Below are 16,671 nucleotides of genomic sequence, written 5' to 3'. Positions count from 1 at the left end.
CACACACCTGCATCATTGCCTTTACTTTGGCAGTTTGCTTACAAGCATCAGTCCGTTTCTGTTTTAGAGGGGAAGGAAGGAAGAAGCACTGGAGTTTCTGGTGACTTGTGTTTCCACTGTAAGTTGGAAAACAGGCTTCAGTGACTGTACAGATAGTGAGCTCACAGCATAAAATTGTGGAGACTGACTTCATGGGGTTAGCTGCTTCAGTGTTACAGAGAGCGAACTCAGGTATATCTAGCTTTCTACCTCACAGCGAGCACTGTCTGTAAAATATACTCCGCACTGAGTCAACAGACACCACTTACTGCTGGGTGTAGGCTTTCATTTTTGGAGACATGTCATGATTCCCTTACAACCTAGCTAATTAGCAGGGCTCTGCAAATGAACAGTATTTACACTCAAGTCAAGTGTTGTTTCTGCTCTGGCATTTATTTAATGCTGCCTTCAAGTGCTGTCAGAAATATTATAATTATGAGCCGAGTTGCACATGAATGACTCAACAAAGTGGCAAATACGACTGGGAAAGTCAGGATGTTTTATACCCGAGTTGCTGAGATGTAACGTTTAGAGCAGAGAGAGACCGGAAGCTACGTCAACAACCGATGGTAAAAGTGATGTATTTTATCATAATGTGGTGTTGTTGGGCATTATATGTGCATAATTAGTATTATTGGATGTTTCTATTTTTACTGTGTTTAAGTTTTCCATTGTCAGTTCTTTTTGTTTTTAATTGAAACATCAATTGGAAACATCACTTCCATGACTGAAGCACATGTTCACCTCTTCATTCTGCCACTGCACCATAAAGTAGACCTGAGGTGCTTGAATAATTAAATAAAACAGCAGCCTACAAATAAATTACTTTTTTTTCACGGGCCATTTTGTTCTTACTTCCAACCAAGAGCACTTGAATACGCATCAAATCATAACTTTGACTTGCAAACTCTAGCAGCTAACAAGAAGCACTTGAAGGCAACATAAGGGCATCTGCCACTTTTCTTAAAGCTGCAGTATGAGATTTTCCGACCACTAGAGGGTGACAGAAACCGCAACACATTTGTAAATAAAGCACAGCAAAGCTGCTAGACTATAGAGGCCCTAAAGGACAACCCTAGCTGACTAGTGCATAAAGGCTAATAGCTAAGCTAAACATAGTTTCAGGATTGGTTATAAGGTCTGATATCACTTATTGCAGGTTTAACTCAACTTTCATGTCAGTGGGTATTCAGTTAACGTGACTAAGGATCACTTGCAAAATTTTCAGGCTCTACTTAAAAGACTGGAGACTGTTAGGATACTGTATCTGTTTCACACAAAGACAAATGATGAGCACACAGACAAACAAACACACAAACACAAACACAAACACGCACAGCTCAACTCTCAAGTCACCTGCGGCGCGCGTTTTATTTTATCAATTGCAACCACTTCCTAACATTGAAGCTCTGCCCTACAGTAAGTAGGGAAGTAAGTGGAAAGCATAGTGGGAGTCTCATACTGGCTGTAAGGCGTCTTTGCGTCTTTTTTACCTGCCCTACAATCTCCCAAGTAAATTGCTCTTCTGTCCTGCCTCTCAATCTTCCATCTATTTTCCCTGCATGACAGTGATATCTTACACTGCGCTTGATTTTGCTGCACCGGCCTGAATATTATGATTAATGGTGGAATAATAACCTAAACATTGCAATCAATCACATATGAAGCACTATTGTGGGAGCATCTGTGTGTGGTTAATTAGAGAGACAGCTCAGCACTTGAATGCACTCTGCAGACAGGAGCTGATAACAACAGTGTAAACAGCATCAGAAACAAAACTGCCATTTATGTCTTTGTAAATCTTCAATGGTTGACACTTTATGGAGGTGGCTGTCTCATTACATAAACCCCTACTGTTTACCATTTCAGCTAGTTTGCATGTTTGCACTTCAGAATCAAGTTGGACTTACAAGTGTCTTTATTTTATGTTTATTTTTCCAGCTGCTAAGGAAGGCTGGATCAGCTTCTGCTCACATGCATCACCAAGAATAGCAAAGGTGACCTCATATCAGTGATTCAGTACATTTTTAGCCAAGTCTAAATTTAACTTCCTCAATTATTATTTGTGTATTTGAACAGCATCATTGTCCCACTACAAAATAGATAATGCTGTTAAAAAAATAGGTTTCTGCAGAGTGTATTAATGGTGTCTGCAAGTTCCATCAAGATAAATTTAAGACTTTTTAAGACATTTTTAATGGCAGAAATATCAGACCACACACAAAAACACACACACTAAAAAACACACCTCATGCGGCAGATGAAAGAGCGTCGGGAGCCCATGCACATCCTCATGGAGGACTGCTGTCCCTCCTTCTTCACTGTTCCCGTCTTCAGGTCTAGAATTCGTCCTGTTAACACACAAGCAACAACTCAAATTAAAGCACTGCATCAGAAATGGACACACAACAACAAACAAATAGACCCGACAGAGACAGGCAAGTGCTTCACCATCCACCAAATGTCAACAAATAGCCTGTTATTTCTTAGGGCCCTATTTTTATTACCAGACATTCAGGGATAACAAATGGCCGTAAAAATGTGTTAAATGGGCTGAGGAGGAAGAGAGAGTCTCAAGCAGAAACACTAATTCAATTGAACCTAAACAATTAGATTGTTTTTTTCCCTCTAGACACTTAATCAGGATCATGGGAATTAAATGATGAGGAAAGTGCTCTCCGGCCCGGCAGGAGAGAAAACAGCAGCCGTGGTTTCGTTTTTTTAAGGCCGATGCTGACATGTTTGGATTGAAGCTGCTGATAACTGATATTTGATGATTCTAATATCTTTAAATGTGACCCCCAAAACAAATAAAAAAAAAAAAATACAAGGATTCAGTGTGAGCACTTCACTGAACATCAATGTAGGCATCAGTCAATACCACTCTTTGATTTAATTTGATTGAGTGCATTTATCATTCTCAATAAAATATAAACCTGGTTTTTCCATGGTGGAAAATATGAAGACCTATAATAACTGCATTTAAGATATTTAAATACTTATTTTGAGACTTCAATCAAAATGTCACACAAGTCAAGAACAAAGAGAAAGAAGTGTAGTGTTGATCAATTCTACAATAAATATGTAATCAATCAAACTGCATCATATCCATCATATCAGAGGTGGATGACACTGACTGGCTGATATTCAATTTATAATAAAAGGCCAATATCGGCCCCATATATCGGTCTAAGACCCTATCACCGTTAGCATGATCTAAGCGCTCAGTCATTTCCACAAACAAATTATGGTCATTGCTGTCCAGACGGGACGAAAAGAAAAGAGAGGAATTCCTGTGAAGGCCCGAGGAGACAGCTGATCGCTGTAGCTGCCAGAGAAAAGAAAAGTTCAATACAACAGAGCCTCCTGGGAGCTGGAGAACACTGCTCTGGCCCACATTTGAGACAGACACAACGCGATAGGCCTCGTCAAGACCAAAGGGATGAAATGTAGACCTATGCACACATATACACACACATGCAGGCACACAAAACCTCAGACCACACTAGCAGTCACAAGGCATTTCAGACAGATGTAGTAACGTGCGTGAACTCCCTCAGCGAGAGCAGTCTGGTCATCTAACTTTATCCTGGCTGGCTGGAGGATAAAGCTGAGCAGTTCTGGCAGTTAGTTTTCATATTTCGGATCCTTAAAAAAGTTCAGAAAACCATGAAGTAAATGGGAAGGCTGTATATACACTACCAGTCAAAAGTTTGGACACGTGTGTACCTTAATGTGGACAACTGAGTTGCAAGCGACGGTCAACTGCATCTCCGCATCAACCTCTAAATCTGTAAGTTGAAGACACATCTTTATCCATTTATCTGCTGTATTATTTAATATTTTCAGTTACAAAATAGCTTCCCATTGTGTGCAACCACCCCATATTTTCAATTAATATTTTCAGTTACTGTAATTTTTTTTTTATTCTTATCTATATCCTATTCTCTGCTGCTGTGATTTCCTCATCTAATCTAAAGTCCAATTCTGACCTTTATTCATCTAAATCAGGACTTCTCAAACATTAACCCTACACCCCCCCCCTCCCCGCAACCCCCTCAAAAGCCCCTGTCTCTATGATAGTATGTACTCAACTAAAATTTTATGAGAAGTCTAAAAAAAATACTGTTGGCCAAGTGGTTTGTTTTAGTATTTCCTGGTAGAATGCAGAGTTAGGGGTAATATTAAGCTTGCGTGAGAGCAGCAGAGTGGAGGAGAATGGGAAGGTGAGACCTCATAGCTTTACTTCATCACTACAACCTGGACAATTAGGTCCAGGTTGACAATTAGTCCCCATTATCATTAGAACAGAGCTGACGCATTCCAGATGGGAAAGGAATTCTCAGCATCTTGCAAATATAAAGGTGAGTGGAGCTTGACACACACATACACACACACACACTCACGCGACAGTGATGTGTACTTTGAAGCAGATGCATAGAGGAGGGATGATGACCGTGGACTAGAGGTATGTATGATAAACACAAAACAGACCAAGTTACATCACTGTCAATTTGCCCAAAGAGCACAGAACACATACACACACACACACACACACACAATCACCGTCACACAAACTCTCACACACAGTCACACAGACACACATACAGCCACTGCCCATGAAACCCAAGCAAACCAGGTCCTTTGTCACTGTCCAAGTTTAGAATGTCAAGTTCCAGTCGACAAAGAGACATCAGATTACATATGCGTGCGTGTACAAACACACACACAGACACACACACACACAAACACACACACAGGGTTCAGGTTGCAGTGACTGAACTGATGAAGGTTGTTTATCATGGAATGATTCAGATGTTCCCGGTCTCTGAGGATGGCTGTTGAACTGGCATGGTGTTGTAAAATCTGGATCAGAGGACCTTTTGTCCCAAAAATAAGGTGCATGTTTACACAAGTGTCTAACAACAGTGAGTGTGCGCAAGTGCTCAAGTGATGAGTGTGCGTGAGTGAGTGAGTGAGTGAGTGAGTCTGTGTGTGTGTGATTTTCCATTCTCTATAGCACTGAATTAACCTTTGCACTATTAGTTTCCATCTGTATAAAGGGTTGTTAACTAGGAGGCAACCAGAATGTACACTACTGCTGTTAGGAGTAGGAGAGGTTAGCCTATATCACCCAAACCACCTATGGAGGCGGTCAGAGACGCTTTGGCCTCATTAATAACAAAGTGTAAATGTAATGTGTCTCAAATTAACATGTAGCAACTACTTAAATGGAAAGAAAATTCAGCACATGATCCAACAAGGAAGCAAATGCCAACCAAGCAGATGTCAGGCAGCTTAGAAAGTGATATACTTGTCAAAAATGGATTGTCACGATTCTGGTGGATGAGGAACGAGCAAGATGATGTGTTTACTGTCAATTGTAAAAGCTGCTTTTTGGCAAGAGAAAGATAAATTCAGTCGCATTGTGTATACCAGAGATGCATTTTAATGTTGGGTAAGTCTAATCCAGTTAAATTGTAGACACAATCCGGATGCAAGAAGCATGTTAATGCAGGTGGAAATAGGGCCCAGGTAACACTATAGCATAGGAATTCAAATAGCATAGGAATTCAACTGTGGCGGTTGAAATTTGATTTTCCACCTACAGATCTGCAATGAACCAGTTTTGTTTTTTTTTTTTACTTTTTGCTCTGAACAAATGCAGTGGTCATGTGTTAATGCAAATATCAAAACAACATAAACATGTCATGCATAGTGTTTACCTAACAGCTCGTACATTTCAGCATCTTCTGCTTTCAGCTAACTGACAATAAGAGAGTTTGCCTCAACCTGTTCTGAAAGAATATTAATGCAAACAACAAAGAATACCAGAAAAATCAGACAATATTTTTCATCCGATATGGAGATGACTGCAGGCTGGCCCTTACTGTGTCAAATCTTTTTGAGTAAACTATCCCAACTAAAATACATCCATGTGAACCCGAGTTATTAGGGGAAATCACATTACTTATAACCATGTAAATGCTTCAATGGAACAATCACCTTAATCTGATGATTCACAAGAACCAGAGTACCCTGTGTGTGTGTGTGTGTGTGTGTGTGTGTAAGTTTCTCTTTGTCCCAGGGACGAGCTCTACAGGTCCAGTGTACTCTGGCACCAAATTACTTGGGAAACACCGCAGGGTGGAGGAAGACAAACATTAATAACACTGATATTCCACTTCCATCCAGCAAAGGCCTGCGCAGTTTGTGAATGCGTCCACATAACACACAGCGAGTTGGCTAGTGCAGCTCCATATCAGTGCTCTCCAAAACAACTTAAGTGAATTGGGATTGGTTCTTTAGATTGTCAAAAATGGCAAATGACCAGAAAATGACTCCAAACAGCTGTCCAAGTGTTCTGAAGCCAAACGCACTGAGAGTCCACAAGGCCGCTATTTAAACCAGCATTTAGCACAAGTCTTCACTAAAACTGTTGTTTTCGAAGCGCTAACGCTTGCATGCACCCACACGTCATGTTTTAGCATCGAGCAGAGCAACACTTTCCCATTTCGGGAAAGTGTTGGGTCCCTCTGTACAGAGATCTATGTCACACAAACAGAAAGATCTCTGAATTCTAACATGTCGTGTGGGTGTGCACAAGTGTAAACGCTTTCGAAAACAACCGTTTTAGTAAAGACTCAAAAGATTCAGTCTTTTCACAGTGCAATCGTTTGGCTTCAGAACACTTGGAATATGCTGTACAAGCTGTTTGGAGCAGTTTTATGATGAGGATTTTTTACGCTTTTTGGAACTCTAAAGAACCAATCCCTGTTTGTATGTCATGAGGTATGTAAATGAGGACAAAATTTTCATTTTTGGATGAACTAGTGACTTCTACTCTGTTGCCATGTCAGAGAGATACAAAGAAAACCAGAGAACATGAGAGAGAAGCTGAAGAGAAGGCCAGTGATAGACAGACAGAGGAATATGAGGATATGAGTACAGCTTTGGGATAAACAGACTATTCAGCAATGGTGCAGCAGGACCGAAGCCGTTTTGCTGCGTTTGGAGTTTCAGCTAGACATGAAAATTCGTCCCCTGCTATCGTTTCACAATAACCAGACACAAGCCTGAGCCAGGAGCCAAAATATCACTCGATCTCACCAACGCCATCCATTCATCCTTCCATTCATTCCTCCCTGTCTACACACTGCTATCCATCTGTTCATCCCTTTGCAGTAACAAAATATGGATCTCTTTCCATCTGTTCATCTACCCGCATATTTCCTGATTCTTCCATGTCCTTCTGATGCAGGAGGCAAAACACTGGAGAGATGAGACTTTGTTATGGTTGCACCTCGCTCCTTTCCAGTTCATCCATCTTTCCCTGCATCCGAGGCCCGAGACAAAGGGAGAGTCCACTACCATGATGTGTTATTCAGAGAGTATTCTTCATTTCCTGCAGCCTTGAACCAACAACTCTTTATCCATTATGGATACTATTACTCAGCCATTCTTTAACCTGCTCGTATCACAGCTCATTAGGAACATAACAACCTGACAGGTTCATTCTACTGGTAAGGAATAGGGTTACACCAATATCGTATTTTGCAAATATATCGGGCCAAGATTTACCTTTTATCAGACTGCCAATGTTGTCCACTGCCAATATGATGGAGGTTCCTCTCTGACCACAGCTAGTGAATTGTTTTCATTATCATTTTATTTACTCATCAGCTCAGGGGTGGCAGTAGTAAAACCTGCTTTGAAACCTTCCCAATCTTGCTTTCAATGGAGAGTTTTAGTGTCCCATGATGGTCTAAATGCTGTTTCAGAGGCTTCTCCACCCTGCCGAGGATAAAGTTCTGGCTGAATGGGTGAATACATGGAATTTCTCTCTTTTGGCATATCAATGGTAAAATTCAAAGATGTTATGTTGGCACGAAACATTGGCTATTGTCAGCTTCAATCAAAAAGATTGGTATTGGTCTCAAGCTTCAAAAACCCCATATCAGTTAAATACTAGTAAGAAATGTGGCACATGCGATCTCATCAAAAGGCGAGATCCTTATTTTAAACTATCGGGACACACTGAGGATAGCACCTCAAAATGAGGTTAAAACAATGAATTCCTTCCAAGACTCCGGACTAAATGTAAAATTTTAGTGGCCCTTTAGTTTGTAGCCGTTCATCTCCTGCGCCTCGCCCCCCCCCCCTCCTCTGACCTCTCTTTAGTGACATCACCGTTTTGCAGCGGAGGTGACATGGGGTCAGGGGCATTTCACTTCTTGAAAAAAATCACCTGTCTATGATACAGTTTTGTTTCTCACAACATGTGTGTGATGATTGTGACTGCATTACCTTTTTTCCGTTTTGGTGATTGGCCTTTCTGTGTAGCAAAACCCTCAAATTTATTGCACATGCTGGCCACTCTTGAATAGTTTATTTCCCCCCCCCCAAAAAAAATATTAATGTGTATTAATTACACCCTGCATTCAATGTTAGTGAATTTCTGTCAATAAATAATTACCCATATCAAATGCTGGTTTTGACTGGAATTATTGAATTCTTTAATGGCTTTTCAAATTATCCAACAGTGATGTAGATCTATATACAATGTACTTAGTGTGTCAAAACAAATATTCCATTAACTATATTAGTATTAAAAATGAGTATCTATCAATCTCATTATAAATCTTAACCCTTACTTCATCAGTTATTATAAACATTCAGTGAGGCTAAACCATGCAAGGAAATCACAACTCAGCCGAGACATGATTTCAATATATTTTGTATCACCCTCTGTTTTTTTCCATCTCACCGTTTTTTAGTCATTTTGACGATGCCAAGCTCTTGAAATGCATGTGACATGACGTAGTCACTTTTTGATCTGTGGTGGCAGCATTTGAATGGATACAGTTCGGAGATTTTAAGCCTTCATTTACATATTAGGAGATGAGCAGGTGAATCATGCGCAGTATTGACAAGTGAGAAGAACTCCTCTATAATCGTTCTGCATACTTTAGGTCAGTGTAGATATGTCAGTTTTTCCACAATGCGTACAGCTGCAAGTGTGTGTTTCTCAGATAGAAAACAGGCACTCTGTACGGACCCTCAGGCTAACACACTTGCACCACGAGTTCTTCTTGCGCACACACAGGGATTATTGTCAGTGTGAGATGCTGTGGAATTACAGGGTAAAGGAAGGCAATATAAACAACAATTAAAAATGATAAAAAAAATTGTGACCTATCATTTTTTTTACTCGCAGTCTAAATGCAGCAATTTGGGAGAGGAAGGTGAATGAAGGGAAGGTGAAGGAAGAGAAAGGGAGGGGATGTGTTGGACTTGAGGTATGGAGGCTGGGGGGGAATCTGTCAGTATCTGTTTGGTAAAGTGATTTGTTCCAGTAAGGATGATGAGAAGAGATGGGAACATCCCTCTGAGTCAGAGTAAAGCAATGCGAGTTTTCATGGCTGTTGGATGAACGAGTCAGCCTTCGCTGCCTTCTTCAATTACACACCACATCAACAGGTGGAGGAAGAAGTGGGGGTTGCAGCAGGTAGCCATAACCTGTAGCAGTGGCGGTGTGGGGAGATGTCAGGGATGGATCGAAAAGTATTTACAATTAAGTATTTAGAAAAGCACCATTTCTGAACATTGGCCATAAACTTGCTGTAAATTGTAATTATACTTTCCTGTGGCAGTGTTATTGCAGTAGCAGCCCTCATTACAGAGCTAAAGATGACCAAGAGAGTTTTTGGCCACTATTGGCACTAGTGAGCAAAGTAGGTCCCCATACAACAAAAAGACTTATTATGTGATTTTCCAGCGCATGCACGAGGATGTACGAGCCCGCCACGAGCACAGAGGTTTGGAAGAGCAAAGAAACAAAAACCTGATCTCAATGTTGAGTAGAGAAAACTCGGGGATAAAAGGAGACATCCTATTAATACTGGAGAAGCTTTTGATCGGTAGAGAAAAGTGAAGTTAGAAAATTTAATTTTGTACCGACGCAGATTTAGCATTCTTCTTACTCAACTCTTAAGTTAGCTTGCTAGTCTAGCAGTGTTATTAGTGTTACAATCTTATAGTGAGCTGGAAATTCTAGTCAATGATGTGCCGATGGGTGAAGTAGCTGGTGTGGTTACCTGAAATGCCTTCAATATCAAATGAAGGGGTGGGAGCTTCCTCTCCAAGCTGCTGCACTGAGATCCAGATTTAAACATTGTAGCCTTGTAACCATTAAAAATTAAGACTTTCCGACTTTGATGGTAATAAATGTATTTAACATAGTCATTGTGGTCAAACGACATACTCTCTGTCTCTGCAAGTGAAATTATGAATATAAACAAATCCACGTTGTTTACATAAAAAACTCTTGATCATTTTATGGCTACAGTACAGTGTTTCTTCTATTTTAAAGATGAACAAGACATCAAGGGAAGGCCTTGCATCTGCAAAGTACTAGGAGGCACACATTGAAAAAATATCTGCATGGTGAAGACTTACAGCAGAAAGTTCATTGAAAAAATGCATTTTTCTACACGTAGAATGGAAAAATGTTTTCAGATGCCAAGTTCAAAGTTCAGGTGCACTCACAGATTGATTTGGCTTAGAGAATGTGCAACTCAACACACTAGTAATGTCTTCAATGTTAGGCTGACCCATATTTTCATCCAAAGCACTAAACGGATCACTTCTCATTTGTTACTCCCACCACAATGAACTACAGACAGCAACAACTGGCCTGCAAAAAACAACCACTTTTTCCACTTGTGGTTGGTTAATGCTGTTCGGCCCGTCCGTGTCAGCTAACGGGCAAAACATGCAGTACTGCTACATGCACACAACAGACTTCAAACGCCAAGCAGCAAAATAAGGGGAAGGAGCCTCCAAAACATACTGCTTTAGTTCCACTGACTTTCACAGAATGAAATTTTACACCGAGAAATGGCTTGAATGCTATGACTTCAAAGGGCACGTATGCGCATGTGTTTGTGTGTCCGATGTGTGCGTGTGTGTGTGTGTGTGTGTTTTCATCTGCCACAGTTCTTCATGGAGATTACTGTGTTATGTGGATTACATGCCCCTGCTGGGTAATCTGTGTGGTTCAGAGGGCTGGCTGTTGTGGAAGGGCCTCCGGGGTCAGATGGACAGACCAAATGTACAGAAATAAAGAAAAGCAGCAGATTTCTCAGTGAGGAGATGCTGTGGGGCCTCTGGGTACCATGGGGAACAGGAGATTTAACAAGACAATGATGCCCTCTAGTGAGCACTGCGAGGGATGTCTGACATTTTTACATTTTAGGCACTAAGCTGTCAGTCTTACCCAGTGTCTTACAGCAGAATATTCCTGTGAGCACGGAATGATCATGTAAGAGCAAAGTGCTAGGAAAAGAAATAGGATAAGAGCTAGGGAGAGAGATTGAACTGTTTTTTTAGAGAGCAAGTAGAGTGAGTACAGAGGGGAAATCATTTGGTAGGAAGAGAGCGATCATCTGGAAACATCTGACTCGACTCTGTTTCCACTACTGATTTCAAACAGCTTTCACACTACAGTACAACTGACTTTCAGATGTGTAACTAGGAAAGGAATGAGAAACAGTGTGTAGCTCAAACACAGTCAGATTACAATTCATGATATGAATTAGAATAACAAATGTGACTTAGACTGTCAACGATACAATATGAGGGAGATATCTGACATCAATATGTGGGAGGGAAGCAGACAAAAGCAGTCTACTCTACTTTTTTCAAACTGTCAGCCCGGTTTTGTCATTCAAGAAAAAGGAGAGTAGCCGCAAGGTGACGAGAAAACGGCAGTTTGGATAAGGATGCTGTAACTGGCTTATTTTAGGCAGAGCGGAGGAGATCACATGACCTGGACCAATGAATCACAACGAAGAGGAAATGGGATTTGGTGCAACAACAACCAGAATAAAAATGGAGCAAGTACTGCTTGCTGATAGTGGCCGCTACTCCAGTGAGTCCTCATAGAAACAAACCCATTTATCATTATCATAACAAAATGTGGTTGAGGCAGCGATTTTTCTACAATAAAAGCAGAACAACGTGAACATGGAAAAAGTGAATGAATATTTCCCATTCCTGGGACGGAATTGCCGGCATTCCTGTACCTGTCATGGAGTTTTCTGAGGTGCTGAGCTGTTCCCTCAGCTTGTCCACGTCATCAGGGTGGACCTGCTCGTATAGGGTGCTGCCGAACCACTCCGCCTGGGGATGGTTCAGCACCGGTGTCACCGAGTCCGACACGTAGATCACCCGGCCCGTCTCCGCCGCCACCACAAACAGGAAGCCGTCCGCCGCCTCCAGGATCAAATGCTTCAGCTCCTACAGCAGGTAGAGAATGCATAAAAGAATATCTTAATAATTTGACTGTATCATGCTATTGATTTGACAGTTTTTGTTAACTGCATGATTATGCTAGCAAGTGAAATTTAAGTGGCTATTAATGGGGTTTTCCTCTATTGTTTTCTTCTAATTGTTTTACATTCACAAAATTATGAAACGAAAAAATACTAAGTTTGAAGTTTGGCAATAAGACCTGAGCCTACCCACTGTTGGAGGCTGGCTGGCTCTCTCACACACACACAGGCTCTGTGCAGTATTTATAAAACAGACCTGTCTGACTGGCTTGCCTACCAGTTAGCTGATAACTATCGTTTGCTCTTGCAGTCAGAACATGATTTGGCAGATGAGTCTGCTGTTTAACTTTAGTCCAAATGTGGGTAACATTTTTGTCTTCCCAGCATCTTGTTTTGAACAGTAGTTTCACGCATCTCACTGAACACTGCTTGGTGCTTTCACTCTGCTTAGACTGCATAGCGAGAGTGGGTGCAACAGCGCTCGTGACTGTAGGAGTAGAGGAGAGGAGTACCATATAGCAACCAAAAATAGAACATGGGAAAATCTCACTCTATTTGAAGGCCAATACAGATACTAATATTTTTGGAATTAAGTTGCCGAAAGACAATATTTTGTGCCAATATTCAATCTTTAAATTTGATCATTTTCATGCCAAAAAGAAAGGTATTCATGTATACCGCTATAGTTTTGGCCATGGGACATGAGTGCAGTGTTTACCACACAATGTTAAAATTTGGGAAGCCTGCCCAGGTAAATGAGCAACCACCAATGTAAATTTTTGTTTCAGATTCATATAAGATACTTTGATTTTTAAATGTATGTGACAATAAACTTGAACTGAACTGAACTGATGCACAAGGCTGCCCTTCAAACCTGGCATTTCTCACTGCCGTAGTTTTCAAAAGACATGTTTTAATGCTGTCAAGCACTAAAAATGTGTTAGTGACCTATACGAAAGATAATTCATTGCACCTATGTCAGTGCTACTTCAAGAGCCAAAACAAACTAAATATGGAGGCAGGTTAGAAATGTAGCCTACACCATTTGCTAAGGAGGTAATCTATTTGTAATCAGCTGTATGTGGTATTTGCTTCACCAAGTAGCGATAATCAGGAGTATAGCCTAATACTCAGCTAATGCTGCAGTAGCAAGGTAGCCAATGCTAGCCTCATTAGTTTCAATTATTTTAATTTACAATGGCTTTGGACTCGACTCAACCAATCAGAATTAAGAACTGGGATTATCAGTTTATAAGAAACATTGTTTTATGTACACTGGCCACGCCCTCACAGGAGCATGAGTAAGACATTGTAACAAATCTGGTCATCATGCACCAGTTGTTATATATTACGTCCACCATGCCAGAGCTACGGGAGACAATCTAACTGGGTCTCTGACAGTACAGTACCTGTTCGGTGAGGAAAGAAGGCTTGTAGGCCCCATCAGTGGACGTGTTGCCAGTACCCCTCATGGACTTCATATGGGAGACAGCCATACGCAAGATGGTCAGCTTGTCCGGCTTTCGGGCCAGGGCGCTGCAGGTAGGAACCATGTCGGACAGCTCGGTGATGTACTGGGTCATCTTGTTGCGCCGGCGTCGCTCAATCTCACTGTGGTTCTCTCTAAAACAGAGAGAAGAGGAATTAGACCATTGGAGAGGCTCGAGACTTGGGGAACCACAAGGCAGCCATGCTAGAACAAATGGAAGCTGATAAATGGATTTGCTGTGTCTGATCATCGATCATTACACGCTTCTCCAATCATCTGAATTTGCTTTACAATGGGCTTTGACAATTTCATTCAAGCATGGCCATCAAACAGACTACAATCTGTTTTTGTTGTTTCCCATATTATAATTCAGACGCAACAAGACTGCTTCTGTCTATACAACTCACTTATCACGAGTGGCAATATATAGTTTCCTCTGGAATCTGTAATAAATTGTGGGGTAGAACATTTTAGAGGAAACACTGATGCAAAATAGCTGAAGAGGATACATACTGCTTGTCATCTGCTCATGGCAAAACACGTATTATGCATAAATATACAGTACTAGAGGGGTGTTTTACATTGAGCTTCTTTTCTCTGAGTTTGAGTTTTCCTCTGAGGTTGTAAAAATATATTGCTTATACGACAAAGCTGATCAGTCAGCAAGTTCTCTGTTGTGAAACTTAGTTTGGTATGAAGAGATTTTCCTTTGGATGGCAAAGGCAACATGGGAGGTTAGGCTAAGCAAAAGGCCATTAGAAGCTATTAGACTATAAGATGTACTCTGGATTTGCCTCTGTGCAAAGCTCTCACCTGTTATTTCTTGGTCTGGGACCAAGTCAGAAAGCTTCTGTTACCCTACACTTTATTAATATACAAAATGACACTTTGACTGGGGACTGAAATGCTATGCTTTCAGATCCCAACTAGGGTTCAATCAGTATGGGTTTTTGAAGGCTGATGCCGATATTTTTGGAGTGAACAATGGATGATATTTTGTTTGACAATTTGGTGTGTTTCTCCCATAATTTTATTCTTGTCAGAAAGCCTCTGAAACAGCATTTATGCCATCATGGGTCATTGAAATTGTCCCTTAAGGCAGGGTGGGACAGTTTTCATTGCAGGTTTTACAGACTGTTGAGTAATCCTCCCAAGTCACACTTGAAAGATTTCTCTGGTCAGACATCTGATGTAAAAATAATGATAATAAAACATATTTAGTTGTGGTCAGGGAGGAACCTCCATTATATTGGAGGTGTACGACACTAACTAGCTGATATCATGTTTAAGAAAAGACCACTATCAGCCCAATATATCGGTCTAACCCTAATCCTGTCCTCATTTTTGTAGCACCACTTGTTAGTATTTCATTTTGGCAAGATTAGAACAGGTGTAAACTGTGTACAGACACACAGTCTGTTGATGCTTAGCACAAAGGTCCCTGAGCCAATGGAAATCCTCTATGGCCCCTGCTGGCTAAGCCTACCTGGCATATCTCTCCTTATCCCCACCAGGAACCTGATCATCATCATACCTGCAGACCAGAGAGGAAAGAGTATGTAACACAGAGTATATACGTATAGATGAAATGCATTATGCATTATGTTGCAGCATCACTACCCATATCCCTCACATACAATGGTCCACACTAATGCATGATAGTAGATGGTTGAAAGTCTGATGGTAACAACATGGAGGGAACTCAAAGTTGGGAAAACCAGGCTGCATATGGCTAGCGCAATGGGTGTAATGACAAAAAGGCCACGTATTCTGTCCTCCTCTGAATAAGGATAGGTTAAAATACAGGCACACTAGTTAAAAAGAATCAAAATGTATTTAACTTTATGTGTGCAGAGTAAGTAAAAGGGGAATACCACTAAATTTAAGAACGTATGAACATGAACAACTCTGAACCAAAGTTAGAAAACAGAGAAGTCTGTATTCTGCGACGTCCTACCAATGTGCATCCTGGGGCTTCTACACTGACAATGAATGGAAAACTAATGCTGTGTTTGTCTGAATTTTTACATCCAAGCTGGCCCTATATCATGCTGATGATAGATAGTATCAAGTTACGTATAGTATCTGGCTACAGGAGAGAGTAGTGCATGTTCTCTGATATAGGAACAACATGTTTCCAGGGTATATATTCAGTGCTACTCTATTTCAAAGCAGGGATGTGGAGCTCCCCTGTGACCAAGGAAATCTTACATTTGCCTGGTATGCCAAGACCTGTATCAATTATTAAACATATTAAACTTTTGTCTTGACATTATGCTGCAGGTCCAAACATTTCCAAATATTGTGGTTTGTAAATTAGGAGTTTGTGAATGAGCACTGTTCTATTCCATTAATAGGAATGCTGTTTATGGTGCTGCAGTTCCTCCTCTCTTCAGCAGAGAGCAGCGCCTCCTTTCCACTGCCACTGCTCAATTTTATAGAAATAAATCCAGTGTGTGCTGTCAGCTCAGGACATAATGGATTTACATCCGCTACTATAGAATGTGAGAAGAAGAAAAGAAAAACAAGTTGAGGTAAACAAAATGTGAGAGAATGCCTGAGATGCAAGAGAGAGAGAGAGACTTGCTGTCAAAAAAAAGTCTGAAAGGAATGCAAAACAGCGAGGAAAAATTATCCAACACTCAAAATATAATAATGGGTCGTAACTGCACTGTATTTGTGATGGGGTGAATAAAAAGTGAATACACCAGTGACTGAAAATGACTGAATCATGAAGTAGTCATGCAACAGTCAATGTTACAAATACAGGGTATCTGCAGGTTTCCAAAAGACAAATTTAAGACTTCT

At 40.8% G+C, this 16,671-nt stretch overlaps 1 protein-coding gene across 3 annotated transcripts in view; it reads right to left on the bottom strand.

Moving 5' to 3' along the window:
- Window positions 1-16,671, bottom strand: part of arnt2 (aryl-hydrocarbon receptor nuclear translocator 2) — a 57,743-nt gene that overhangs the window by 31,132 nt on the left and 9,940 nt on the right. For 2 of the 3 annotated variants that reach the window (XM_071515068.1, XM_071515061.1), the window contains exons 4-6: window positions 13,784-13,997; window positions 12,126-12,339; window positions 2,288-2,390 (exon numbers count right to left, since the gene is read on the bottom strand). In XM_071515068.1, coding sequence (XP_071371169.1) covers window positions 2,288-2,390; window positions 12,126-12,339; window positions 13,784-13,997 — 531 coding nt within the window. Of the gene's footprint in view, window positions 1-2,287; window positions 2,391-12,125; window positions 12,340-13,783; window positions 13,998-15,349; window positions 15,398-16,671 lie in introns of all 3 variants that reach the window. The other variant, XM_071515076.1, reaches the window with a different exon arrangement.

Source organism: Centroberyx affinis, unplaced genomic scaffold (genome assembly GCF_046629955.1).
Source record: "Centroberyx affinis isolate AG114_WGS23_722 - 3 ecotype Tasmania unplaced genomic scaffold, CSIRO-AGI_Caff_v1 ptg000025l_1, whole genome shotgun sequence".
NCBI lineage: Eukaryota > Metazoa > Chordata > Actinopteri > Beryciformes > Berycidae > Centroberyx > Centroberyx affinis.
This window is presented reverse-complemented; position numbering and strand designations above follow the sequence as displayed.